Source organism: Gavia stellata, chromosome 25 (assembly GCF_030936135.1).
Source record: "Gavia stellata isolate bGavSte3 chromosome 25, bGavSte3.hap2, whole genome shotgun sequence".
Classification (NCBI taxonomy): Eukaryota; Metazoa; Chordata; class Aves; order Gaviiformes; family Gaviidae; genus Gavia; species Gavia stellata.
In genome coordinates, this window is record NC_082618.1 from 11,679,381 (window position 1) to 11,705,203 (window position 25,823).

At 50.9% G+C, this 25,823-nt stretch overlaps 1 protein-coding gene across 4 annotated transcripts in view; it reads right to left on the reverse strand.

Annotated features, from left to right (window-relative positions):
* MSI2 (musashi RNA binding protein 2) overlaps positions 1-25,823 on the reverse strand; it is a 257,781-nt gene that overhangs the window by 88,196 nt on the left and 143,762 nt on the right. For all 4 annotated transcript variants that reach the window (XM_059829183.1, XM_059829184.1, XM_059829182.1 and 1 more), the window contains exon 7: positions 13,078-13,126. In XM_059829183.1, coding sequence (XP_059685166.1) covers positions 13,078-13,126 — 49 coding nt within the window. The remainder of the gene's footprint in view (positions 1-13,077; positions 13,127-25,823) is intronic.

A 25,823-nucleotide genomic window follows, 5' to 3' on the forward strand; every position in this document is an offset into this window, starting at 1 on the left:
TTCTTCATGAGTTTGCTTTGTGGGCGAAGAGGAACAGAGCTGCCAGGACAGGTGTGCATCATTTTCTTGGTGGGTGTTTGCTGCCAATGGGCCAACGTGCCCAATGCCCGGCCCCAGCCGGCACCCAAGGGACCTGCCCGGGGCGAGGTGCCTGTGCAGAGCTCGGGAGCTCTGCAAGGGTGCAGCGCTTCTGCTAACGCCCGGACGCAGGACGGAGCTCGCCAGCAGGAGGGAAGCAAGCCCTCCGCTCCCGGGACAGGCTGGCGTGGAGAGCAGAGATCTGAACAGAGGGAAAGGGGCTCGCAGAAACAGAAATCGGCAAAAGCCAAACCCGCCTCCAACACCTTTAAGTGATTTTAGCTCATCCAGGCTTCCTGTGAGCTGACAGGGGAGTATTTGTTGCTACAGTGATGCTTAAAGCGTATTCTCTTGCCAGGCTTCTCCCTACGGATCCTGCCCTAATTTTGAGTGCGCTGTTGAACACGTGTGTTCACGTGTGACTCATCCAACGGATGAGGAGGGCGGTTTCCGTCGCCAGAGCCTTGCTGAGACTGGAGCCATCCACACAGCTCTCCAATGACTTACACCGGGGCCGGTGACACTCCTACTAAGAGTGAATACGGAGGGATGGCGCCGGGGTCAAAGACCCGGCCCCGCGCTCAGCGTCGACAGGAGCCGCAGGCGAGTGAGTTCACGGCCCCATGCCCCCGATCCCCACACCTTACCCGCTTCACTGGGACGCTGCAAGGCTTAATTCGCTACGTGCCTGCAAAGAGCTTTGAAATCACCCAAGGGAGGGCTGCGTACGGTTAGTGGTATTGTATCTGTTTGCTCCCAGTCTTCTTCCCAAGCGGAGAAATGATGAAGCTGTTAGCACGGATAGGTATTTTAAGATGGAGAACAATTTGCAAATTATTGCACTAGTTGAAGGTACTCTTTCTGGTCCAGGAAACACTCAATAAATTAAAAAGAAAAAAAGCCACAACCCAAATCCGCCGACCTGCAGTTTTCTGAAAGAAGCAGTTTTTCAACTTACTTTTTCTATTGGATCCAGCGAAAAAAGTGCCAGATGTTCTTATTTCAGCTTATATATACAAAAAACATACAGAATAAGCAACACCACTCCTTGCCAGTACATATTAATCAACCTAATTAAAAAATCTTCAGTCAAAACTTAACGTTTTGGGAAAACACTATCGAGCGCAGGTAAGAGGGCACTGACATGAAACAACGCAGACCCCACGAGCTCCATGTGACACCACCCAGCCGGCATCACTCCGCACGCCCCGGCGGGGTTCGAAGGGTCTCATGTAAAAGGAGGAAAGAAGGGGAAGATGAAATGGTGGAAGAATCACTCTTTTTAGAGGTGTTTTGTTCTTCCCTTGCTGCTAACGCCGGAATTACAGAAATCAGTCCTGGCCCTTCTCAGCCATGAAGTGGGAAGGAGTCAGTAAAGCAAAGGGCGAAGCCAAGCTCAGGTACAGCCCAGCAATCAGTGCTTTTCCTTACTAGCAAAGCCGTCACCTCGCACCGTCAGTGCGAGCCAGGGCTCTCTGTCCTTCCCTTGCAGCTATTTGCCATGGGCTCATCAAAGCCAGCAGATACACGACGATTTACAGCAGCAAACTGTTTGCCCTTGCAGCTCCGATTTGTTCGATTCCCAGGGCAGGAACTTGGCTCTACCCGCGGTTCAGGGCTTCCAATTTTCTCTGTCTCTTTGGTGGAAAAGCCCCTGAAATGCAGGACACACGGATGCAGCCAAGCTGCCGACTGCCGCAGGGCTCTGTGCAAGGAGCGGTAGGACCCAAAACCCTGCGTGTCTCAGGTCACCACCTGCAGACAACCACGGTGACACAGGGCAGGGACAGTGTCCCCACCGGCTGGGGAGCCGGCAGCTATGCTGGGGCTGCAGAGAACTGCAACGACCTGTACCTTCTCCCACTCACAGAAGTCAGCAGGCTCCCCGGGAGCCCCAAACACCCGCACAGCCTCGCTCCGGCGCAGCAGAAAGCCAGAGCTGTATCGGAGGAAACCAGAGAAAAGCAACGGGCTTTCTTGGCCCACTCTGCAAGAATATTTTCATCTGTGAAATCCTGAACAGCCTCCCATAGAAAAATCACTGCCCGCACCGAGAGCTGCCTCTTCCTGCACGCCCAACCAGCGCTGCGAGACGGCTCCTTCCGCGGGACACCGGGCTCACGGGGGCACCGAGATCCCCGGGCTGGAGCCGCAGGGATGCCGGCCACTGAGTGCTGGCTCTGTGGCCATCAAAACCAGGCGGAAGAGGATCGTGGCCGTGGAGCGGATCAAGCCGCAAACACCCTAAGGAATGGGACAGCAAAGGGGCAGAGGCAGCTGCCTGCCTTCACCTGCCCAGACGAACCAGCCGGCAGGCGAGGGGGTGCAGGAGGGAGAGGGGCAAAACGGCGGCTGGCAAATGCTGGAAGAGGAGGCGAGGAAGGCTCTGTGGGACCTGCCCCGAGACCACACACAGTGTTACTGCGGCATGCATTTTAGATATCTAAGCTAGTAATTTTAACAGCTTCTAATTTGCTAATACAAGAGGATTGATTAGGTGGAATGTATCCACACAAGAGCTGTAAACCGTTAATTGCAGGGTAGCAATGTTTCCATTTACACACCCCATTGCCAAGCCCTCCTTCGGCAGCAGAGTCACTCGAAGCTGCTGCCTCACAAAAACGACCCCGGGAGCAATTTCTGCTCCCCAGGCACAGAGCGGGGCCCGGGTCAGCCGCTCGCTCGAGCGCACCCGCCCCGGTCTGCAAGGCAGGAGCACGTGTTCACGTACCTGCCCAGACGCACCCTACAGCTCGGACCAGCAGCCCCCACCCCAATTACCAACACTTAAAACTAAATGCCCAGAAAACCAGAACCGCGGCCGGGGATGGCGAGGACGGCAGCGAGGGATGGCGTGGCAGAGCCCGCTCGAACAGGAGGCTCAGGGGTAAAAGCCTTCCCGTGCGCTCCCAGCATTATTGGTGTAACCCACATTTCTGCTGAATCTCCAGATTTTTGGGATAGGGGACATGTTATCTATTTGTTTAAACAGATCACCAGGAGGCTTTACATATGGCAAGGACCTTGTAAAATTAAAGGCTCCAGCAGCATCCGGGTCCCGGGCGCGAGCGAGGTGGCAGCTGACGGAGTGATTTACTGCAGGGACTGCACTGGGCACAGGGAGGCAAACCGGCCCCTCTTCTGGGACGCCAAACGGCTTCGGCTCACCGTCTCTCAGCCTCCCCAGGCTGCTAGGAACGTCCTCCTCACCTTCAGTTAAAGCTTTATCATCAAAACCAGCAGATCTAAAGCACAGATATAAAAAAATGAAAAGCACCCCCCCAATGCATATTTAGAGGACTCACCCCGTCTGCCTTCAGCGGTCCGCTGGGAGAAGAAAACAACGCACCAGGGAGTGAAAGCTGCGCAGCGTGTCTCAATATTTTCATATCACATTTTCGGGCACGGGCATGCTGTGAGTAGCTGCCTATTTTCTCAAGGTCACCACGCTGATTTTAATTCTGCTCGTTGTATTAAGACTGCCCGTCTATGTAAATGTTGCATTTTGTTCTCCTCCTGTTTCTGGCCTTTCCTCAATTAACATTTTCAAATAGTCCCACAAGACTTGAAGCACTACCTGCTAATCACTTCGCTCCCGCATTCTGGGAAGCAAAAGGGTTTTGGTTTCATCAGCCGAGTAGATTCATAAGCAAGAACTTACTCACGGCATTTAGGGTTTCTTTCCATTCACAGACCATCAGGATTTTTGCTAATTTATCTGTCACTCAAACTGGTTGCTCAGCAGTGACAATAAAGATGGCAAACTGAAGTCGTACTAAAACGACCTCACTGTCTTCTCAAGGCAGCTTCAGCTGGGAAGATTTTGTTGCCTGTTTCTGACACAAGCACTCACCCCGGCAGAGCTCACGCACACCCACTTTCTGCAAATGCAACTGAACCATTATCATAATTTAAAAAAAGTTCTTAAATATTTGCACAACTCTTGCTTTAAGTTTCTTGAAGAACCTTACAGATATGAGAAAGGCTCCACTGATTTACTTTGCACTCTCTGATACGACTGTACTCTAATTGCATTATTGACTGTAGTCTAATTGCATTACTGATACCGTTCAGTACCAAGTGAATGGGAAGATTTTCTTTTTAAGACGCAACTACCAACCTCAGTTCTATGGGAAGGAAACGTCCCAGTTTCTGCTCGCGTCCTGCCTACATCTAGCCCCGGACGCCACGCAGATACCTTCTGAGGGACCAGCACTGCCATCTCCCACCTTTCTGTGTCTCTGCTTTTCCATCCGAGGCATCCAGGTATCAGCCTCTGGTGATCTGCAAACCCATCATTTATTGCACCCCAGAGAACTTAACTGATATTTGAAAAGCTATTTAATATTTTCCGTATACAGGGGCCACAGAAAATGCTAAATTTCCTCCTGCACACCTTTTCCTTCCTGCAAGTTTTATGCTCTGGCTCTGACCCTCCCTTCCTGCAGTCATTTCCATCACGGGAATGGGAGCAGGACAGCGCTTCCCACATTTGTTAGCGCCCGAGACCCACTCTGCAGAGCTGTCAGTGACCCAGCGCCGGCCGTCAGGGACGCGTGCCTTCACCTCGCCTCCCGCGGGAGAGAGGGTGCGGAGGGAGAGCACCCAGGACTGAGCCTTTCAGGCAATGGCTCTTCGTTACTACCTGTATTAGGGCTAACTGGAAGGGGGCTGGATAAATTAGGAAGGTCAAAAAGGTCTGGCTGTGTAGGGCTCTCCCTCTGGGGCGAGGGAATTAAATAATTTGTTGACACATTAGCTATGAAGACAAGATACAAATGAGTTTTACAAACCTACTGTCCTTTACAATATACTTTTAAGTTGATATTTGCCTTAAAGTCTGATTGTGTAACTGGAGACTTCCGAAGTAGTCGCTGGGCTGCGTTGGCAACCTTTACTGGAGGTTGGTGGGATTTTTTTTTTTCTTATTATTATTGCATTTGTTTGTTAAACAAGAAAATAAAAATGTCAAGCCATCTCCCAAGTGCTGCTGGCAAGCAGTCTCTCCTCTCCTTTAGAGAAGGCATTTGCACACATCTATTCCTTCGGTGCGTCCCGGCCAGTGCAGCTGTTCCCTCTTTCTCCTCCTCTGGATGTAATTTTCATTACTGGTATAAAATTAAGCAATAAGGTATGACAGACAGTACATAGCTGGGCAATTATTCCAAGCCTCAGGTGGCGTTATCCAGCATGAGGCTGGGGGCAGAATGACTGTAACCACCCGAGACGTTCAATAATCGCCTTGAAAAGCGTGGCCAGGAGCCTTATTTGCTATTCTGAAACAGAGTCTACTGGGATGCAGGGCTCATACTGGCTTGAATGCGTTTATTTTTACACTTCACGTAAGGTGCCCTGATGCAGCAGCAATAGGCGCTGGCCAGGAAATTAAAAGACAAGGGAGACGGATCCAAGAATTGGCAGCTTTTCCTTTTTGTTTTGTGTTTATTAACACCGAAGTAGGGAGCAGCACCAAGCCTGTCAAGCTCGGGGCCACTGGCACGCTGCTGTGCAAAAGCCACCACCCCGGCAGCGGCTGTCACCCGGGCCGAGGGGGATAACGCTGACGGCCCCCACCGCCCAACGCAGAGGCTAAGGGGGAGAAATTGATGCCAAATGGGAAACGGGTGGGACGCTGAAACCCGGCCCCGCGAGTGGGGCTGAAACCACGAGCCCCTTCCCCGTGCTCCGTCTCACCAGCCGCAGCCATCCCAACTCCTACCTTGGTTCCACCCGGGATGGAGGTGAACTCTCGACACGAAGCAGGGAGATGTGAATATTGCTCTTCAGCGCTGCAGCCGTTAATGTGTTTTATGACATGAATATTTATAAGTGAGGATGTAGTATTAAAAACATACACATATAAAATATTAATATGGCACGTCATAGCTGCAATCTAAATAGATAGGTATGACTGACGGTATTGTCGCTCAGCCATCACCACTTTCACCGATAGGTCTGTAAAAGGTAAATGATATTAACTAATGAATCTTCACAGCCCTCATGTGAAGTTTTGAAGCAAATATTTGCTTAAAAATCACTCTAAAAAACCCTGTCTGCAGCTACACCTCCCTCCGATCCTCTGTGCCTTCGGCAGAAGATAAACACCCCGCATCTCTATGCATCAAGGGTTAAAGTCTCTCTCCGTGCTGCAAACCCCCGGTCCCCGAGATGAATTTCAGCGGCTGGGGAGCGGTGAGGCTGAGCCGAGCGAGCGCTTCCCTCAAAACAACTGCACTCTCTGGAGTCCCATTTATGAAGTGATACAACTGACAAGGGAATAAAAGCCCGTCTCATCTAGGAAAGCAGTAACAATAATACCGCCTCCATTTATATCTTATGTCACACTTTTCATCCAAAGCCCTTAAAGCACTTTATGCTCTAAAAAAATACCACCACCGTGTTTATGGATGCTTTTCCGAAATCCTGTGGGTCAAACCTGGCCAAACAGCAGCTCGCCCTTTAGCCCCATCCTTCTAAAAGCAGAAGCATGTGTGCAGGCGAAAGGTTCCCTCCGAGCTCTCCTCAAAGCGCTTGGTACTATCGCCAGACTGCTGCCAAGAAAAGCTACGCTGAAAATGACCAAATTAGGCAATTATTTCTATGTATTTTAAATACTCTTTACTCAAAACTGCCCGGGGATGTATTTCTAAATGCACATTACCTTGCCTTACTTGAGGGAGATGGCGATAAACAAATAATTGCAGTGACTCTTAATTATATTTTTATCTCATCTATAAAAAGGTCAGTTAACAACTTCAGAGGTCAACTACAAAACTGAGGTTTTGGCAGCTGGACAGAACACAAAAGGCTATTTTTCTCCTAAGAAAAGCATCATCCTTCGCCAAGGCACAGACGATATCTCACTAACACCAACACCCCGTCTCTTCCGACAAACACAACCATTATGCCAACTGCTTCCACCTGGACAATTACTTCTATGCACTGAAATCTGCTAGATGGGGATGGAGCAAACATGAAGCACGACCCTCACGTTCCTCCCCGAGAGCGGAGACCGTGGGAAGGACGCAGCAGACCCCCCGCTCCCGCGTGCGGTCTCGGTGGTGTGAGGTGCACAAGCCTCTCAGCCTGAATTCTGCCGTCTTAGATCAAACCCAAACCTCGGGCACGCCGGCCTCCGCACGGCTGCAGAGCTCCTGCGTCTCCACGGACGGCTGCTGCGGTGCCACGCCAGGGTGCCGGGAGGCGGGCACGGTGGGCAGCCCCTGGGCGCTGCGGGGGCTCGCCGCGCCGGGCGGGAGAGCACCCTGGGGGGGCTGCCGGCTCAGCCCCGCTTCACACGCTGAGCTGAAGGGATGCTGACCCGCGATCCAGCCCCTGACACAGGCACGGAGATGCCACCCAGCCCAGGACAGCCCCGTCCTGCCCGCGGCACCCTCACCCTCCTCGCAGACGTGGAAACAACGGGGAGGTTTGCGACAACTGCAAAAATCCAACTCACTTGAACGCTCTGCCATGCTCAATGCCTGTCTTTTGGAGATGTTTTAACCCCTAAAACACAGGATATTGTTCGCATCACACAGACAGCCTTTCTTTAACTCTGTTTAGTTTTAAGATCAAAGAAGTCCAAATCACATGCTGTCACTTCCCTCCTCTCTCCCCTGCCATTCCTAACCATGTGGGAGAGTTAATTGATATGAAAATAACTCTGGGGCTGTATGGCTTTGAAAAACATATAGTATTACATTCAATACTGGCAATTACAGCTTGGGGGATTCGATCACTCAAAATCCTTATTTGTCTCTTTGCAAGTTCAAGGCGTGGGCCGGACGTGATGCACGCCGCGGACAGCTTCTGGAGCAGCCCATGGCTACAGGCAAGCACGAAAACAAGTACACGCCGGTGGAGAGTGTTTAAGGCTGTGACCAAGAGCATCCCATCAGGATAACTAACCAACATACCACCTTCTCCTGACTCATCTCTACCCTCATGCTTAGCAGTTGCAGAAAGAAAGGGGAGTTGCCAAACGCATTTATCAGGAGACGCTCCACTCCACTGCCTTCTCCTTTCCACAAAACGGGCGCAGCCTGGGAAGGCCTGAGCCCGCTCCCGCACCCCTCGGTTCATACACCTTTCATCGAACCCTTCCTTCCTCCCTCCTCCTCAGCAGCCCGCCGCGTGCGGCGTTTTTTCTCAGCTTCGCTGGATACAACGAAGGAGCCTCCCGCCGCCGGGGTCTGGGGGTCGCCCAGCATGGGCAAAGCGCAAGGGCAAGGCAGCCGTCCCGTCCAGCTCCGGCTGCGCGGCATGCTCGGCTGCAAATCGGTACGCTTTCTGGAGCTCCCTTCCATAATGAAGTTAGAAGGACATCATCATCTTGCCAGGCTCCCTCCAACCCCAAAGATCAATAACTAATGCTGAACTCCAGATTTTATCTGCGCTTTGCAAGGGTAACAAAATAACACCACCCATTTTTTTTTCTTTCCAATTACTGAATCCTTTCAAGATTGACGCAGTAATTTTCAGCTCTATGAAATTTTAGGCAGTGAAGTGATGAAAGTGATCTTCCAGAGTGTTTGGAGAACTTTTGTGTGTGGTTTTGCTCCCTGTACAGAAGTGCAGAAATACAGTACAGGGTACAGAAATAGAGGATTACCAACACTTTCTTTCTATGGCACCTTAACTAAGCCAACCCAGAGATATTTGCCTTCTAAGAGCTAGTTCGTTGTGTGCCCACTATCACAACTAAGTGGCCAAGCTAGAAGGAGAACCCTTGCCAGAAGACACTGCATCCCGATGGAGCTAGGGATTGTTTTACCTAAAATACTCCAAAAATGAACCACTCCTTCAATTAAATACTCACAGATTTTGTAGCCTGCCTTCAACACGGCTAGACAGATAGGCATGAAACGCAATAGCTCTGAGTCCTACTTTCCTTAGAGAACCTCCAGGAACAGCTGGACATCAAAAAAGAGGAGGACACCAGCAGAGGCAACAACGTGGTTAGCCTGATGACATTTTTAATGTTATAAAAGTTACGTGCTCCATTGGCAAGGCAGTAAGCTTTATTTCGGGTGGGGTTTTCAAGCCTTCCCAAGGTATTAATAAAACTATTCAACGATGGGCAGTTTTGAAAATCCCTCTTACTATGTCTGGTTAAATCTGTGCGTTTCCACTAACTAATGGGCGTTGGTCCAGTGCTGCGCGTGCAGGCGAGTTACACGCCACCAGAACACGCACACACGAGTAACACACACGTGCCAGAATTATGTCAACAAATATTCTCAATTTGCTTGCAAGGAAATTTATCTCGCCTTCTAGCAGCACGGACTGAATTTTAATACTTTTCCTTTCCCTTGCCTGTGTTGATTATTCTAGGCATAGACTAACTACAGTAAACCACAACGGATATTTTATCTGCCATTTCTCCTTCCCTTGGCTAATTTGAAGATACAGATTGCAACCCGCAAGTGGTTTTCAGAATTGCCATTAACACTGTTGCTGCACGCTACTGCATTTTAAACATGTTTCCAACACAATCAGAATGTCACAATTTGTAAAATCTGGGGTGATTTTATAAACGATCGATGCAGCAGAACTCGCTTCATCACAACAGCCCACTAGCCAGTTTATTAGCCTGATTAGTGGTAGCTACTGTACAGAGAAGGAAAAAGAGGTCTGAAAAGACTGCATAAATTCAAGCGTGAAGATGAAGATGACTCTTTACTCTGCCTTTCACACTTGTCTCTTCCTCCCACCTGTACTGGGCAGAGGTAAAGACCCGGAGCTCGGGCTGTCACACCGCTCTGGGAGCTGCTCCAGCCGCGGCAGCGCAGCCCCTTGGCACCGGCTGGGCTTCACCCGCTCACAGGAATTTTGGCTAATCCTGGCAAATAAGCAGCATTGTCCTTCACCCAGCAAAAGGGTAAGCCTGTTCCCTGGGAAACAGCCTCACAATCTGAGCCGACCCTCCCGGGGGCCAGAGAATCGCCTGCGTTGCCGGGGCGGGGAGGGGGGGCTCCAGCCCACCCTGTCTCCCGGACGGCACAAGCAAGCGGGACAGCCCCGGGTCCGGAGCCTGACGCGGGTGGAGCATACGGGAGGTGCGGGTAACATCACCTGCACCCAGCAGTGCAGTCTGCTTTCGGTCCTTTTGGGCTCTCAGTGCCTCCCCCTTAGAGCTCGTCTAGGAGCTTACACAAGGATGCTGATGTGAAGAGAAAGGTTATGGCTTGTATGTAGAAAAAACAGGCTATAAGAAAAATTAACCAAAAAAATAAATTCATAGAGTTACTGAAGGAAAAAAAGGAAGACCTGTCGCCTCTTGTCTTCAAGAGAGATTGTGGGGAAAAAGCCCTTTCTGGAAAAACCAAAAGGTTTCGTGGCAGCTAAGGTGTCCCCCACATCTGCAGCCCTCAACTTCAGCAGTTATGGACCTTTTCTCCAGATATGACAGTGGAAAGATGCTTTTGAAGGAGGAACCATCCTCGGGGCTTATCGCTCCGGTTCACACCTGATAGCAGGGCTCCCCGGCGTGCTATTCCAGCTGCCCCCAAGAAGAGAGGAAAGCTGCACCAGAGCTGTCAGAGCAGAGCTCAGCACCAGCCGAGCACAAACACCAACGCTTCCCCGTGCCCTCGCGCCTCGGAAAGCGCTTACAGCAGCACGGTGCCGCAGGCGGGGGGCAGAGGAGGGATCACCTTGAGGCACGCAGGGAAGAGACGAGCGCCTTGCTTGCAGGAAGCAAAGGAAGGACTAACACGCCATCGCTCTATTTTTGATGTCCCTGCGGAGCCTCCTGCCTACCCTGGCAGTGGAGCCCATTCCAGGCAGGCCCGAGCTGTTGAAGAGACCACCAGCGAGTCCGGCGAGCAGTAACAGAGCTCACTGCAGGCACAGTCAAGAGCCTCACTGGGAACAGAACTCCAGAATTTGGGACATTTCAGCAAAGGGAGACTTTCTCCCCTGTCTCTGGAGCAGAGCCCCTATCCGGGGATGAAGCAGCCGCGGGGCCACCCAGCCCTGCCGCCGGGCTGCGGGAGACCCGCTCTGCGGGGTGACAGGCAGAGACGAGAAACCGCAGGTCAGGGTCTCGCAAATAGGGCTGCAAAAGCCTCAAAAGGCCAGGGCACGGAGAGGAACACCGGGATGCGTTACCAGCCTATCCGATGCACACTGCATAAACTTGCCAGGTTAAAAAACAGTTTAAGAGAAGAAAACAAAGAAACACAGAAGCGGGCAGAAGACTCGCTGAAGCGCATTCACAGGGGCCAAACCCGTTGAGTATGTGCCTTGCTGGCACCAGAGCCCCCCAGCACTCCCCGAGCCCCGCTGCCAGCAGACCACGTCAGAGCGGGGACGCAGGGTTCGTGTCCCACACAAAACCCACCACATAACCCAGCTCCTAAATGCAACAAACAACATGCCAAGATCCTGAATGGAGAAGGGTATTTATGGCCCATTTAACGGTGGTTGCAAAGAGAAGGGTGGAAAATTTCCTGGATATAAAAGGAAGATGTCAGGGGTTGAACTTTCCAAACTATGTAAGAGTTTTGAACACTTGGTTCCTGTTACAAAACCGACGGGCACTGGCTGTTCACATCCCTTCCCTGGCTCTGAAGAGCTTAGCTTTCCAAGCAAGTCTTTTGCTCGCTACTGCTGAATTTTCCAGGGTACTACGATCCCTGACCTCAGCGAGGGATCAGTGCCTGGGAGGGAAATGCTGGAGAGGGGGATCGCTATCCTGGAGGTTTGCCTGACTCCCCCAGCCACCCGCACGCACTAAGTTCCTTGTTAAGGGAAATATCAGAGCAGTGAATAATTCCGACAGCGCTGGGGGGTCAGGTCTTCTGACCCTGCCATGGAGACGAAGACAAGGCAGCAGTGGCCGGGCACTCTGGGCGGCTCCCCTCTCCCGTTCCCGGGTCTCCCACCGCTGCCCGGCCAGGCACAGGCTCCTTTACGCCTTCTGGGAGCCTCCCTAAACGAACGGGCTGCATACACTGCTCCAAGTAGCTGACATGTTCGTGGCTATCAAACAAGAGAGCCCCCACAAAGAGGCCGGAGGGCGAAGGGCACACGCCAAACCTCGGGGCTGCAGGTCCACGCTGACGCACGGGGGCAGGAGCCACAAGCTGCGCTGGCTCCCTGCGCTGCCTCCACGCACACGCCGTCTTACAGCAGGGAGACTGGGGGCATAAAATCAGTCTCGTTCAGAGAGAAGGGAAGAGGGCCTCGGAGTCTGTCCCTGAGCAGTTCCTGGTGCTGCTGTGAGAGCCCAGGTACATTTACCCCCTCCCAGCTGAACGGAGCGGCTGCCAGGCTGCTCTCTGCCCGGAGCTCGGCGTCTCTGCTGCAGTGATAACGTGAACCACTCGCCAAGAGACAGAGCAGCATCATTTATTTCCACTGAAAGGAATGGCCATAACATTGAAAATAATCCTCAGCTCATTTTCCCAGAACTGTACAAGCAATGATGAAACCTTGTCTCTCTTGTGAAATATGTGGAAGGAAATTCCTCTTCTGGAGATCCTGCTTATTCTGAGCTACCATCACCGGAGGACGAGCAGTCCTCAGCTTCAAAACTCCAGCATGCTTGAAACCCCAGCAGAGGGGTTTAGCACCTTAATCTCCTGCTGTCTCAGCTTAGCTGGCCTTATGCCCAGCTTCACCTACCGCTAGCCACCTCGGCACAAACCCTCTGCTTCCCTGCAGCCTCCCCACACACAGCTCCCTGGGCTTTACTATCTCCAGGGACACCACGGAGCCTGAGGTTGGTCCTCCCAAGGATAAGTCATTAGACTGACCAGAAAAGTCATCTCTAATCAGAAAATCCACGTGACACGTAGCATTACATGCCAAACAGCCCCTCCTCTGCAACACGGGCAGGACAGAGGGAGCTGCCTCAAACACAAACGGCTCCGCTGATTTAGCACCACTGGATTTAGCCACCGGGTCATCGTGTTGACACGGATTTTTGGCTGTGGTCACCTTGCAGAAGCTGTCACAAAACGCGATGTCTGAGCTCCTGTTCTCTCTTACCTCTATGCCTGTTGGTCGTCTTGTCAAACATAAGCATGGCGTCCTCTACCTGCAAGACAGAAGAGGGGAGATGCGTGCTTTAACACACCGGCTGCATGGTTCGCAAAAACACAACAGACAAACGGGGAAGGGGAGACAACGGCAGGAGCAGCCTCAGCTCGAGTACAAACGACGCCTCAGATCTCCTTGCTTTTGCTCAGAGTCAGCTCTTCCTCTTGGAAATCTGCTGCTTTCAGCCCCCGTCCTAGCTGACATTTGATCCTAAAGCAGAAAAGCGAACGTTAGAAGTTCTGTTGCCCTAAAAAGCCGAATATCTAAGGAGCAATTCCACCTCTCGTCGGTCCCTGTCTGTGCCTCATGTCAGCCTTTTTCCCTTTCGTAGGGAGATAAGGAAGGGCCAAGAGAGGAACCGTGGATGCAAATCAAGCCCGTGACTTCTCCAAATTAGAGTCACTGTCTTGGCTGAGAATTAGGAGGTTTCAAGAAGTATGAGCAGGGTAAAATCTGGTCAGCCAAGAAAGGTATTCAGAGGGTTTCAAAAGGCCTTTTGAAAAGCTAGAGGAAAGAGGGGAGAGGGAGGAGGGAGAAAGTTTAATTCACATCAGGCTTGGCATTTCCACTTCAGAAGAGAGATGACTGATGAAACGTATTGAAGTGCAACCAAATTGCTTTCAACTTTCATTACTATTTGCATGATTTATTCCACCTCCATTTAATCTGTGCAGCCACACCTAAAATTTTACACTTATTTTAGAAGGATGTTGTGCTGGGGTTTATTTTCCAGCATTACCATATTTTCAACTGCTGCTCAGGGGCTGCAGGAGCCGGGGCAGCTCGGTCCTGCATGCTGCAGGAAACGTCCCGGCCAATCTTTCTGGAAAGAAATTACAGACCTGCTATTCCCCGTTTTAAATTAGAGGCTGATGAAAACCTGTATCGTCGCTAAACTGCAGAAGACGTTGGGGGAAGGGAGAAGATCTTTAAAGAAAAGGTTTTGTTCTTTAAAGGACTCCACTGCTTATCTGTGGTGGTGGGTTTTGGGTTTGGTTTCAGTTTTTTCCCCCAGTGATTTTTATGATACTTCCACGTTCTTATATTCTGGCTTCCTATAAACCATTTATTTTAGGAAAAGTGATTTACAATGCAGTGACATGCTCTCTTCACCTTACACAGTGCCACCAAAGGCTCTACCTTTCACCCCAACCGCCTGTGCCCGCTTTCTGCCGACCTCTTCCTTTCTGCCAACATGTCTGCGCAGCAGATCAAGCCAGGGAACCGCTCCAGGCTAAAACGAACCGCACCTTCTCTTCCAGGTTAGCTTCCTGGCACGGCCAAACCAGCGCTTGTGCTGACGGAGGGATGGGCTGCTGCAGGGGGCAAAGAAGCAGCACCTTATGGGAAGGCGGGACCACTTTCGGTAGCTGTGCCTGCTTCCGCTACCTTAACGTGATCCTGGAATTACAGCAGGATTTGAAAGCTCCCACCTGGATAAAATTCATGGTTCAGGGAGTGTAGTTTGACTGTAGTCCTCTTATGCAGGGGAGCACACATCCAGCCCACTTCTGCACAGAATTACATCTGTCTTGGCTGGGCAGAGACACGTTTGGGGAAGGTGGTAAAAACACAGCTTGAGCCTCTCTTAACTACGGGACTGAAATACGTTCCAGGATACAGTGAAAAAATACAGTGCCGCAAAACCTCACACTATGCCTAAACTCATCGAAAAAACCTGTCTTGGGTTAACTTGTTCTCAGCTTTTTCAGTCCCAGTGGTTTGCAAAATGTGTTAGCAATGGCCTGAGATGGAGGAGAACAGCATGCCTCCTTGATACCCATCTTGAATGAGACCTAAAGATGCTGATGCACTGAAAAATCCAAACCACATTAAGCAGAGAGCAATTTGTCCTGCTGTCTTTCTTTACTCCAAGGAAGAAAACTCACAAGTATGAGTAATATCAGAAGGCAGATAAGGACAGAGCTCCCCTTCACCCTACCACCACCGCTTATCTCTGCTCCAGGGTGACGTTTGCACGGCAATCTTTATTTTTCATTCTCAGCGGTCTTGGCCTCACTGGAACCAAAAATTACACATTGCACCTAATGCTGTTTCCTAGAGCCTCGTGGCTTCCTCCGCCTCGGTCCACGCGAGCGTGCTGACCACCCTTTCGTCCCCGCGCCAATCGCTGTTGCAGAAGTTTTAACGTGCAACTCTTCCAGCGTAACCTCTTTGCCTCAAATCCCATACTAGAGCCCAGAGAGGTCTCGGGCGTGCTGCAGCACGGATCCCACCAGCCCGGGGAGCTCCTCTGCCCCCGTGCCAGAGGCTGTGCACAGGCTCTCCCGGCTGGATCCACACATTCCAAAATGACGCCTCCTCCCGCAAGGACGTGAATTACCAGGGACCTTCAAAGGGCTGTTTGTAGTGCTTTTAGGGGGAGAAGAGACATAAGATGAGGCACAACACGACTCTAACCTTGCTTTAGCACAGCCATGTCTCAGCCCCAAGTCTCCCAGCAGGCTGAAGCCTGAGCTGCGGGGTGCCAGACGCTCTCTCGGGCTCAGCTGTGGCCGGCAGCAGCACCGCCACGGGTTTGAACCTCTTACGCTGCCTCGTCCTGCTCCTCCAAGTGCTGCTGCGACAGAGGAGGGACAGGTCCTGGCACGGGACCAGGCGCCGGAGGGGGCAGGGGGCTCTGGGTCCAGGTCCTGGTCATACTGGGGGGCTGCCGTCTTGGTCGCCTCTCCCACCTGTACAGCGTGACACGTCGCCTCGCCCGCCAGATACACGTTCTCTGGGCAAACAACACTTTGTGCTGTGTGTACTAAGGCCCTGCTTCGCTGGAATGATGATCTTGGCAGAGATCTCTTTTATGCAAATAAATCCTTATTAGCAGTAACAAACGCAGCCTGCATGGGCTAAGCCAGGGGGTTTCCATCCTGCCGGCTGGGACCCCGAGGAGCGCCGATACCCTGCAGGCGGGCGCTCCATCCCTCCCAGCAGCAGTACCTACTTCTGGGATCAGACCCGGGTGCGCAGCTACCTACGAAAGGGTCAGCCCCGCCAGTTCCAATCCGAAAACCTGCAAGGTGGGGAGCAGCTCCACAGCCGAGTTTCAGGTGCGGGCCAAGCACGCCTTCAAGAAAAAATAATCAGTGGGGTGTTCTGTAAGCCAGCTGGTGCCCTTTCAACAATGTCTAATTGGTTATCTTTTCTGTTTCCTAAGGTCAGAACATTTTATCTCCGTCTCTGCCCTTTCTGAGTTTACCCCACCCTGCGTTATTTTTTAGGGCAGCCATTGTAACAGAAGAATAGCCTCTTTCCTCCATAGTCCGGTGACACAATGAGACTTCTTGAAACCTCCTGAATAGATAAAGTGCAATGGCAAAAGGAAAAATCTACTAACGCTTTGCAAAATAAAACATCTAAGAGCTGGTTAGACAAGCAAAAGAAGCAAATCAATATGGAGAGGGCAGCGCGCTTAGAAAAACTTTTCACCAGTCGCAAAAAGGTGGCGAGGTTATGGGAGGGAGGGGGAGAAAGAAACTTATTAATTCAGAAAACCCATCAATGGTATGGAAATCTGGCAGAACAGCAAGAACTGAAACTAGAAGAATTTGAATATACAAAGGGCTGAATAGAATGAGAAAACCACACTGCCTCACACACACAGCCCGTTTCTCACGGTTCTCTGTGAATCAAACACAAGCGGCTTGTTCAAGTTTTCATCAAGGAGAAATAAGGGACACAGTCAAGGTAACCGGCAGTAAACCCTGTAGTAAGCAAATTGATCCCTATTTCAGGGGAAGGAAAAAAAAAAACAACCCACAGATGAAACTCAAGTACATTCACAGTAGCTGTGACCGTCCAAAAGTTAACCCCCTCCTCCAGCCTGAGGCTCCCGTGCTGGCACAGTATTTTAACGATGCTTGAACAGCACCTTTTCCAGGTCTCAACTCAGAACATGCCACTAGCACCTCGCTTACAGCGGAGAAGAAAGTTTTCTGCAGGGTTAGAAACAGAACTGGAAGCCGCAGTCGCCACCTCCGAGGCTTGGCTGGCTCCTGGGTGCACCCGGGAGCGCGCACCCACCACGCACCGTCGGCGGAACCCTGTTACCCGCTACGGAAGTGGCCCCCTGTAAGCGCGTTCCCCGGGCCCGGCGGAGAAACAACACAGCAGCAAAGAGCTGCATTTCTCCAGTACAGGTGTGAGACGCCGAGCCACCACGCAGAGAGCCACGTCCCACCCGGCGCACTCAGAGAGCTCCTGGCAATCCAAAAATTTGTATCTGTTTTCATATGCAGAATGGCTCAATATGGAGGTTTAAAGGAGCTGACTAATCTGAACTAATTACGGGTACCCAAACGAGAGCGTATTACAAAATGAACACAGCCTTAGCACTGAAGGTAAAGGGAGAAAAAAGAAGAAAAAAAAAGACTTGCCAGATAATACCAGTTACAAATGGACACTTAAGCCCAACAGACTTCCCCTCTGTCCCAGCATACCCCATACATACATCCAATTTAGACCTAGTTTGTTATATAAAGTCTAACTAATGGGCTTTAGTTTATTTAACATTTTTTTTCAATCCACTTGGGGCTTTGCGAAAAGGAAGGGCTATACCACTTCTTTAATCACTGCCTGGAAGGAGGAATAGGGGAGAATAGCAGGAAAGAAAAAAACCTGGAGGAGCCAAAGGCTTTAATAATCCTAACAGTTCCCAGGGTTATTTAAAATATGCCCAACCAGTTCACAAAAGGCTCCACAGAGATAAATGTATTTGATTTTCTTCCACTTTAATGGAGGCATACATTTAAAGCAACAAAACCAGGGTGACCTAAATAAAATGACTATTAATTGTACTCAGAAAGGCTCTGAATTTAATGCAACTGATCTAGCCTGGCACGAAAACACACGGTATTCTCCATTCATTCCTCCCACTTTCCTCTTCAAGATTTTCACGGGGCAGTCCTGAGCAGCCGGAGATGATCAAACCTGGCGCCAGCCCATCGCCGCTCACACCTTAACGAACAGGCTGAGTCCTCTGCAAAGACCAGCAGCGATTCCGCAAACTTCTGGAGGACAGTGCTCCAGAAATGGGAGCACGGTGCTGCCACCGACAGCCGGGATGACCAAACCGGGATGTTTTCTGGAAAATTTCACATCTGGTCTTGTATTTCTACAACCGCACGGTGTCTGCACGGACCGGCAAACCCAGGAGGTGGTCCATGTGTACGCAGCTTGTAAAGCCAACATTTATTTACAGGGTGCCTGCACATGCACCCAGGAGTAGCAACAGCCACTATTTCACGTCTCCAAGTCCTTTTTTTTCTTTTCATATGAATCGAGTTTGCTCATTGAGTAAAACCTCCACGGGGAAACGACCGACTTCCACAACTATACCTAATGGACACACTGCAGTCTTTATGCCTCGCACTCCTCCTCATCCAGCCCGGGAAAGTTTTTCCCAATCCAAAACCTAAGTTTCCAACACAACCAGAGCAGACGGGGATGGGGGGCTGTTTGTTTCCAACACTTGTGAGCAGATTTGCTGCTACGTTCTCCATCCCTTCAAGGTAAAGAAGAATTAGGGCAGACAAATGAAATAACGCACTCTAATCCAACACTGTGGCAATTCAGACTGGGTCCTAGGAGAAAAGAAATTACAGAAGGATGACATTCAGCTACGCACAGCTGGGTTGTGCTTCCACCCCCTCTGATCCCTGACTCGTAAACTTTACAGGTCTGTCACTTCTTCTGCTCTCCCAAGAAAAGTGCACTGGATATTCTGGTCTAATTCCTCAAATTATTTATACACGCTGCACAACTCCTCCAATATTTTGCTTTCTGAAGCAGAAAAACCTCTTAGCTGCTAGTAAACTGTCAGGTGCTATTATTTTAAATGCACGTGTGAAATCTAAACGCCAGCACCGCGCTTCTGCAGATTTACAACCTCCCCCCACATAAATTAAGACAAATGCATATCGCACACCAGACAGTTAGAAATAATGGTTCCCCCACACCAGGCCTCTGGGCTTCATTACAATGGAATTAAACAAAGAAACAAATACTTTAACCTTTTCCCCTCTTTCTGTCAAGCACGTCCCCCTCCTCCCGGCGCGGCTCCTTCCCCTGTCCGAAGGCGCCCGAAGGACCCTCGCTCATCGCCCAGGCACCTTCGCTGCGAGGCTGGGTCCCTGCGCGCCCCGGCCTGACGGACCGGGGTGTTTCCAGCACCGTGTCCCAGCACAGGTGACCACACCGGACCACAGGCTCCCAACCCAGAGCGTGGCTGGTCCCCGTTCCACCGCCCCACCGCGCCCAAGCGCTCCACTCCTGCCCTCAACCCCGATGGCTGCTGTCTTGGCCAACGCACCAGGGAGCAAACCGAGACCGCCGGGGCAGAAAGCACAAACTGCTACAGCTTCACTAGGTAGCCCCGGCTGCGTGGCGAGAGACTCGTACCCTCTGCCGATCAGGCACAGTTTGTGTAGCTCTCCCCGGGGGCTGGAGACACACGGTGAGGTCCCTCGCTGAGCGCTTCCCAGTGTTGCCTTTCCAACCGAGGACTTACACATTATGCACCATGATAACAATCAATGCCATACTGTGCAAGAACAAATTCCAGTGCTAGCAATTTTTCCCCCCAGCAGTCAAGTTTTTAAAAAGTCTTCTTCAGCAATTACAGCTAATAAAACTACAATTTTATTCAACACACACATATCATTGTAACTAATTTTGCTCCATCAGGGCTGAAATTAAAACAGTCGTTCAATCACGTTAATCTCAGGGCTTGCTCACCAGCCATGACACGGCAAAGAGTGTCCCAAACGCTTGCCAAAAAGCACAGTGGCTACTCTTGGACTTCAAAATGCTCCTGCAAAACACCAATGCGTTACTCAATGCTTCTACCAAGGGGGATGTAAGAATGACTAAAGCTCTCCAGAAATAACAGCTTTCTACAGCACGACAAATTAAAGGTGACTCCATAGACTCACTAATTCCTTCTCTGGCATTAATAATATGAAGTATTGATGAAAACAAGGCTCGTGGCCACTCTCAGATCAAGTTAAAAACTGTATGAGGACTCTTGGAGTTTGCCCTTGACCCGCTGTCTTGGCTGATAACTGCCCTTGTCCCCATCAGATTTCCAGCAGACATTAGCCAACACCACCGACTGGGAAGACAAGGTTCTTGCAAAAAAAACCCCAAAACAGTGAAAAAAAAAAACACAACCCAACCAACCAACCAACCAACAACTCAGAGCCATAAAGACAGTTCTTTCTTCAGCATCAGGGGCTGCTGTGTCACTACAGGACCAGCAGCAGAGAAGGCAGTGAAACAGGAAGGAAAAGAAGCAAGGCTAGTGCCAGTAAGATGGTGTAACGTCATGTGTTGGTAACAACCTCCACCCAGCAGAAGGGTCGGCATTGTACAAACTGCCAGGGACGTTTCCCCAAAAGGTACGATATACCTAGGCAGCCAGGAGCACCAGCAGAGAGAGGTGTAGGGGTCCCTGCAAGAAAAAGGGATGCAGAACAAACCACTCCGGGAGGCAGCACTAACAACTCATCATTCATCCGGGCACTGGCAGCTCCTCTCTCCAGATGAGGTAGCCCTCATCTCCCAGTCACCTGTAACACTGGGGACTTCAGGGATGCCTTTCACAATGGAAATCAAGCTGAAGACGACAGCGATACAGAGAGCCAAGCAAGACCATCATAGCGCTACCCTCTCCTTGGCTGCAGGGCACGCATATGTTTGCTGTGCTTTGACGGAGACAGAATAGCCTGCCTCTCTCAGAGCAAAGCAAGCCTCGGGCTGGGTCCGATCTCCGCAATCAAGTCCTGCAGCCAGGTCTAATTGCCCAGAACAATTTATGCCCGCCAGCGCACAGGCGGCTGTCCCCTGGGTCTCCTTAGCTTGACGGGAAAATAGGTTCCAGTGCTGCATTTCTGAAACAGAATAAGAGAGTCAGAGGAGCCGACACCGAGACTGCGTCTCGGAGAGCTTGCAGGAGCCAGCGAGACATCCTCAACCCTCCTGCCCTTCTCCCAGGCCAGCAGTGCTGCAGCTAACCAACATCCAGCTGCAGTTCAGTGCTCTGAGATCCTGACGGGAAAGGGGACAGAGGGTACACACCACCACCCTGCAGCAAGAACCTGAGACTCCACTCCACGAGGTCACTAGCAACACAAACAAACCCGAAAAGACGGGCTAAGAACAACTTGCTAGATGCTGTGCTACTTACAGCCCTGCATCGATGGAGATTTGCACCAACAAACTTAAAATTTCACCACAGAAGAGCAGTGCCTTTTGCTGAGAACAGGCAGAGAGGTGGCAGTGCCCAGTGCCCAAACGCTCCCGGCCTCGGGGGTCTCTGGGGACAGCCGCAGGTCCGAGAGTGCCACGGTTCAGGACCTCCAATGTGCCTGAAATATCTCCGGATGGCAACAGAGATGACAAATGCCACACAAGTAAAGCAAAAGCTGCCACGATGAACCTATCTACCAGCATAACACACACACTGACCGGGCCACAAACGGCCGTATCTGAGCACCACGGCATTTTGATGCTCGTTATCCTCAGGACACCCCAGCGAGGCAGGGACACACCGCTACCTCCGCTGTTGGGCAGGGAGACAAACACATCTTTGCTGCAGCATTAAATCACCAAGCAGGTCCCGCGGTGCCCGGCACCGCCGACCACGGCTGCTCTGCACTGATAGAGGCCCCTGCCCACGTTTGGTCCAGGGGACATGCCACACCAGCTAAAACCAGTCCTGCACTGGTGGGGTTTTGCCCACGGATGGGGTTCGAGGTAAGGGCGACCCAAGCTGCAACTGGAGCCAGCTCTGCAGCCTGGGGCATCCCCGGAGAGCTGCTGCAGAGGACGGGGACGTGGGGGACAGCAGTGGGAGGACCCCACGCTCCTGGGGACACATCTCTTGTGGCAGAGCTGCTCTCCTCTTTCCAGCGTTTCGGGTGTCTGCCGCCACACACGCAATCGCATCGCCTGTCCTAGACAAGCCGCTTTCTTAAAAAGAAAAAAAAAAGACAAGCTAACCTAACAAAGGACAGAAAGCAGACATCCGTACTTGTTTCTGGAAGCAGACTGATCTAATGCCACATGATACACGTGTTTACATGAAGCTGTAGCATTTGGTTAACAAAATGTATTTGTGAATTAGAGCAGCGCCTCCATCACTGCTATAATAAAACTCCAATCTACATTCCTGCCAGAAATTGGTGCCACAGAAATTTCTTCTGTGATCAAAGTTGGTTTGTGCTACAGTATGAGACAGGGAGCAATTGATAACTTTAAAATATATGTCAACAGCTACAAACACTTCAGTATGTGCTAAAAAGCAAGAAGGAGCGTATTCTGATCTCATTCAATCTGAAGCCAGCGTTAAATCACAGAGGTCCCGCTGCCGCCCTTCGACGGAGAGGCAAGAACGGAATCTAGTTCCAAACATCTGCTGGAGAGCCTCCAAACTCTCTTACAAACATTTAATTCACCCTGCCTCAAAACATCTTTGTGTTTTACCCGTGCAACAGACAAGGAAGAGGGTGGGACTAGAAGGGAAATTCAGCTACAGGCATTTTAAGTGACCCGTATGTGGCCCCAGAGCCAACCACCATCCTGGAAGTCTTCGCCTTCGGTTCCCTGCCGGCATCAGGGGACCTATTTCCCACGTGCATCCTTGTCTACCTATTTATTCAAGACATCCTGTCTCCCTGTACACGTGCACGTGCTGCGCACTATTTTCTACAAATGACCCCAACAACAGAGTAACTTTTCACAAGTGTTTTCTTGCGAGATCCACAAACGAATGAAGGACCCAGGCTCCATCCGTCCTGCTCCAGCCCCGTCCCCTCACTAGCTGCCTGCAGGAGTTATGTAAGACAAACACACACAAACTGTACTTTTCAGTGCAGACACAGTAATTTTAAAATATGCCTTTTGGCCCTCACGCAGGAGCCATTAGGGTTTACATGTTTAAGCTTCTGCTGCTGAAGCATAGGAGAACTTTTGCTCTTTGGAAAGCAAACGCTGAGGGCTCCATATAACCACATCACTCGACCTAAAGCTTAAATATATCAAGCATCACAAGAGTCACAGCAGAACCACAAGAGCCGACAACACTGAAGTCCACCTCAGCTCCTTCGCTCCATCAGGTGCTCTCAGGCCGAGTCGTCCCATCCAGTTACGTGCCCCGAAAGGTGCCGCGGGGCGGGGAAAGGGCCGCTCTCCTCCGTGCTGGCAGCGCGGAGGCGATGCCACCATGGGGGCACTGGAGGAACATTGCTCCTTCAGCATTTCAGCAAGCCAGGTGCAAGGCGGTTTGTGATTTTACTTTCACGGAACATTAGCTGCCGTCAGCAGAAATAATTCTTCCTCCCTTCACCGTGCTCGTTTGCATATTAGCACTGCAAAGTTGCAATCTGTTTTCTTTTCCAAACAATACTTAAGAGGTGCTGCCCGTTAGGGCTGGCCGGCACAGATTTTGGAAACCACGAGACTGTTACGTCTCCAGCCGGAGGAGAGGCAGCTCCCGGTGAACACGCGTGTGCGCACATGGACAGCCGACGTGCATCCCCCTTTCTCTCCTGATGGGCTTTAGCTACACTGAGCAATATCACTATCTGAAAAGACAACAAATTTAAACATCTGTCCTCCTTCCTGGGCTGCAGCAAGAACGACGCTGTCATTTCATTTAATTGCAGCATCAGTTCAGACTCTGCCTATCTCTGCTCGCTTTGCTGCAGCCACAGGATGCGGATGCGTCTCCCAAGCTGGGAGGCCAGGAGGCATTTTCCGTACAAGAAACTCGGGTTTTACAGCTGTGGAGCCAGTTAAAGCCCAAGCTGGCTTGGACCTGGACCCCTCCGAGAGTGCCACCCTCCTACTCAAGCCCCCAGCAGCCCCCCTCCTATCCAGCCCAGCACCTTGCCGTGACACTCCATACAGGCAGGCAGAGGATATCTGAAGTAGTGCTTTTCCTGAAAAAAAAAGGCTGTTAAAGTGCACAGTAACAACCCATCAAAATTGCACAAGGGACCATTTTGGGCCATCACCGAACTGTGCAGCAAATACTCCATCGGAAGCCTTTGCCGGCTCCCCCTGAAGCCCCGGCACCTGAATCTGACTCTCCGCACGTGACACCGGGCGTTTAGGCTGTTGGCCACTGCCGGGGCTGCTCTCGCCTGCGGCGTGCGACGACGAGCTTACGCGAGCGAGAGAGCAGGCTCCAGCAGCCCCAGCCAGCGGCTGCTGCCTCCAGCTCCCCCACCAGCCGTCGGCCTTTGGGCAGGGTCCAGCCTCCTCTGGGGCCCCACATGGGAGCTGGACCCAGCAACACCCAGAACAAGTAAGGCTACAACCTCTCTCGGCAGAGAAGGAGCTTCAAATATTTGTGGAGTACTTGCCGGTCCTTGGATGAAGTGTGCTACATACAGGGTAAAGTCTTTTCTTTCCAAATCCATCATTTTCCCTATTGACGCAACGCTAAAACGCGAGCAGCTGGTTCGTTTACTGCAAACAAACGTGCCAAATAACGAGATGCAGAGAGTCCAGTAAAAGCCACATGCCAGAAAGAGCATCAGAAACCATCCCTCTGAACCCCAAAGTACAACGCATCGGACTCCGAATCACACATCCGCTATGTCAGCAACAACCCCTAATAAATGGAAACTACTATTAAGTGGGGCTCAATTTCAAGCACACAGTTAAGTCCAATTAAGTCCTTCCAGGACGTGGTTTCTGAAGACGACAATGGCATTCGCACATTTTCCGTTGACGTGCTCTCTGGAATCAAGACCTAAGGGACCCGCTGCTCAGCACACCACGATTCGCTGCATTATCACGTTACTCTGAGCAGAAAAGAACAAGTTCCTGTTCACCCAGTGACAAAACCTACAGAGAAATAACCTAATCACACACCTCTCTTATCACATTGCAGAGTGTAAACACGCAGCGTTAAAGCATAGGTCTTTCTTACCCACCAAACGGAGGGTAATAACCTATGGGCTCTCAGTCAGCGCCCTTAGGCCACGCAGTGGAAAGTAGCTCAGAGCCTTGCCTGCTGTAGAGAACACCGAGAACTCCGTTCACGAGAAACAGGGGTGTTTCACCGATGCCTTTGCAGTACAACCCCAGTGCAGGACGGACACACGTAAACAGATCTGATTAAGAGACATCCTGAGCAAAGTAACAGGATCGAGTTTAAAGAGCTTCCTGCTGCCCTTTTGTAAATACCTGCTGAATAAGTGTGAAGATAAGACAAGTATTGCATTACTATGTTTCCTGATGCATGAAGGGCTTTTTTATTGCCCGGAGTTTAAAAAAAACCAACGTACGAACAATTGCCACAGTCAGCTTCAGCAAAAGGCTCAGCTGCGAAATGAAACAGTGTAGTTTATTAGCAAAGAAAAACTCATCTAAGTTTCCCTTGACTATAATGAAAAAAAGTTTCATTTTATTTCCTGCTAGATCCTTTTTCCTTTTATCGTTCTTCTCACAGACTGACTTGCATATTAAAGAATACTTTTCCAAGGCTGTTTCTTCGAAGCAGAACTCTCCTCCCGTGTCCTTCAACCCCAAATCAAACACCGCTTATATCTCTACGTTCAGGGATTTTTTAATTTATGGAAAAAGCACTCGCAGCCCAGACCCTTGCTGTAACAAGTGTTGCACGGTGCTGCACTCAAGAAAGGTGCCGAATTGTCGGCTCGGGGGTCCAA